The 562-nt window shown below is 58.9% G+C and overlaps 1 protein-coding gene across 1 annotated transcript in view; it reads left to right on the top strand.

The window, feature by feature from the left end:
• The window catches only part of LOC105001567 (RNA-binding protein 10-like), a gene marked incomplete at its 3' end in the record, with an annotated part of 16,039 nt that overhangs the window by 14,855 nt on the left and 622 nt on the right, over positions 1-562 (top strand). Inside the window, exons 9-10 of the mRNA XM_010857901.1 lie at positions 54-227; positions 310-528. Coding sequence (XP_010856203.1) covers positions 54-227; positions 310-528 — 393 coding nt within the window. The remainder of the gene's footprint in view (positions 1-53; positions 228-309; positions 529-562) is intronic.

Genomic DNA, 562 nt, shown 5'->3' with positions numbered 1-562 from the left:
CCCCCGCCACGACCCCCTGTGCCAGGGAGCCCTACAGCCAGTCCCGTGAGTAGCCACAGCCTGCAGCAAGGGGCGGGGGGCTCCTTCACAAAGCAGCAAGGTGTGTGACACCCCCCCATACTTGTCACTCCCCAGCTGTTCCTGACGTCTCCACCTACCAGTATGATGAGACATCTGGCTACTACTATGACCCCCAGACCGGCCTCTACTATGATCCCAACTCTCAGGTGATGGGGCAGCCTGGGAGGGGGTGGTGTCTGCTCCTCAGCATCTCATTCCTCCCTCACACACCTTCTCCCATCACCCCAGTACTACTACAACGCCCAGAGCCAGCAGTACCTGTACTGGGATGGGGAGAGGCGGACCTATGTCCCTGCCCTGGAGCAGTCAGCTGATGGGCATAAGGAGACAGGAGCGCCCTCCAAGGAGGGCAAAGAGAAGAAGGAAAAGCACAAGACCAAGACAGCCCAACAGGTGAACACTGGGAGCCCAGCAGTCACTGTCTGTCCTTTAGGTATCTTCTGGGTAGTATCTGTGCTTGAGAGAGACCCGGCTCCTGGTC

Source organism: Bison bison, unplaced genomic scaffold, assembly GCF_000754665.1.
Source record: "Bison bison bison isolate TAMUID 2011002044 unplaced genomic scaffold, Bison_UMD1.0 scf7180017855038, whole genome shotgun sequence".
NCBI classification, from domain to species: domain Eukaryota; kingdom Metazoa; phylum Chordata; class Mammalia; order Artiodactyla; family Bovidae; genus Bison; species Bison bison.
Note: the sequence above shows the minus strand (reverse complement) of the source record. Positions and strands in the feature narration are given on the sequence as shown.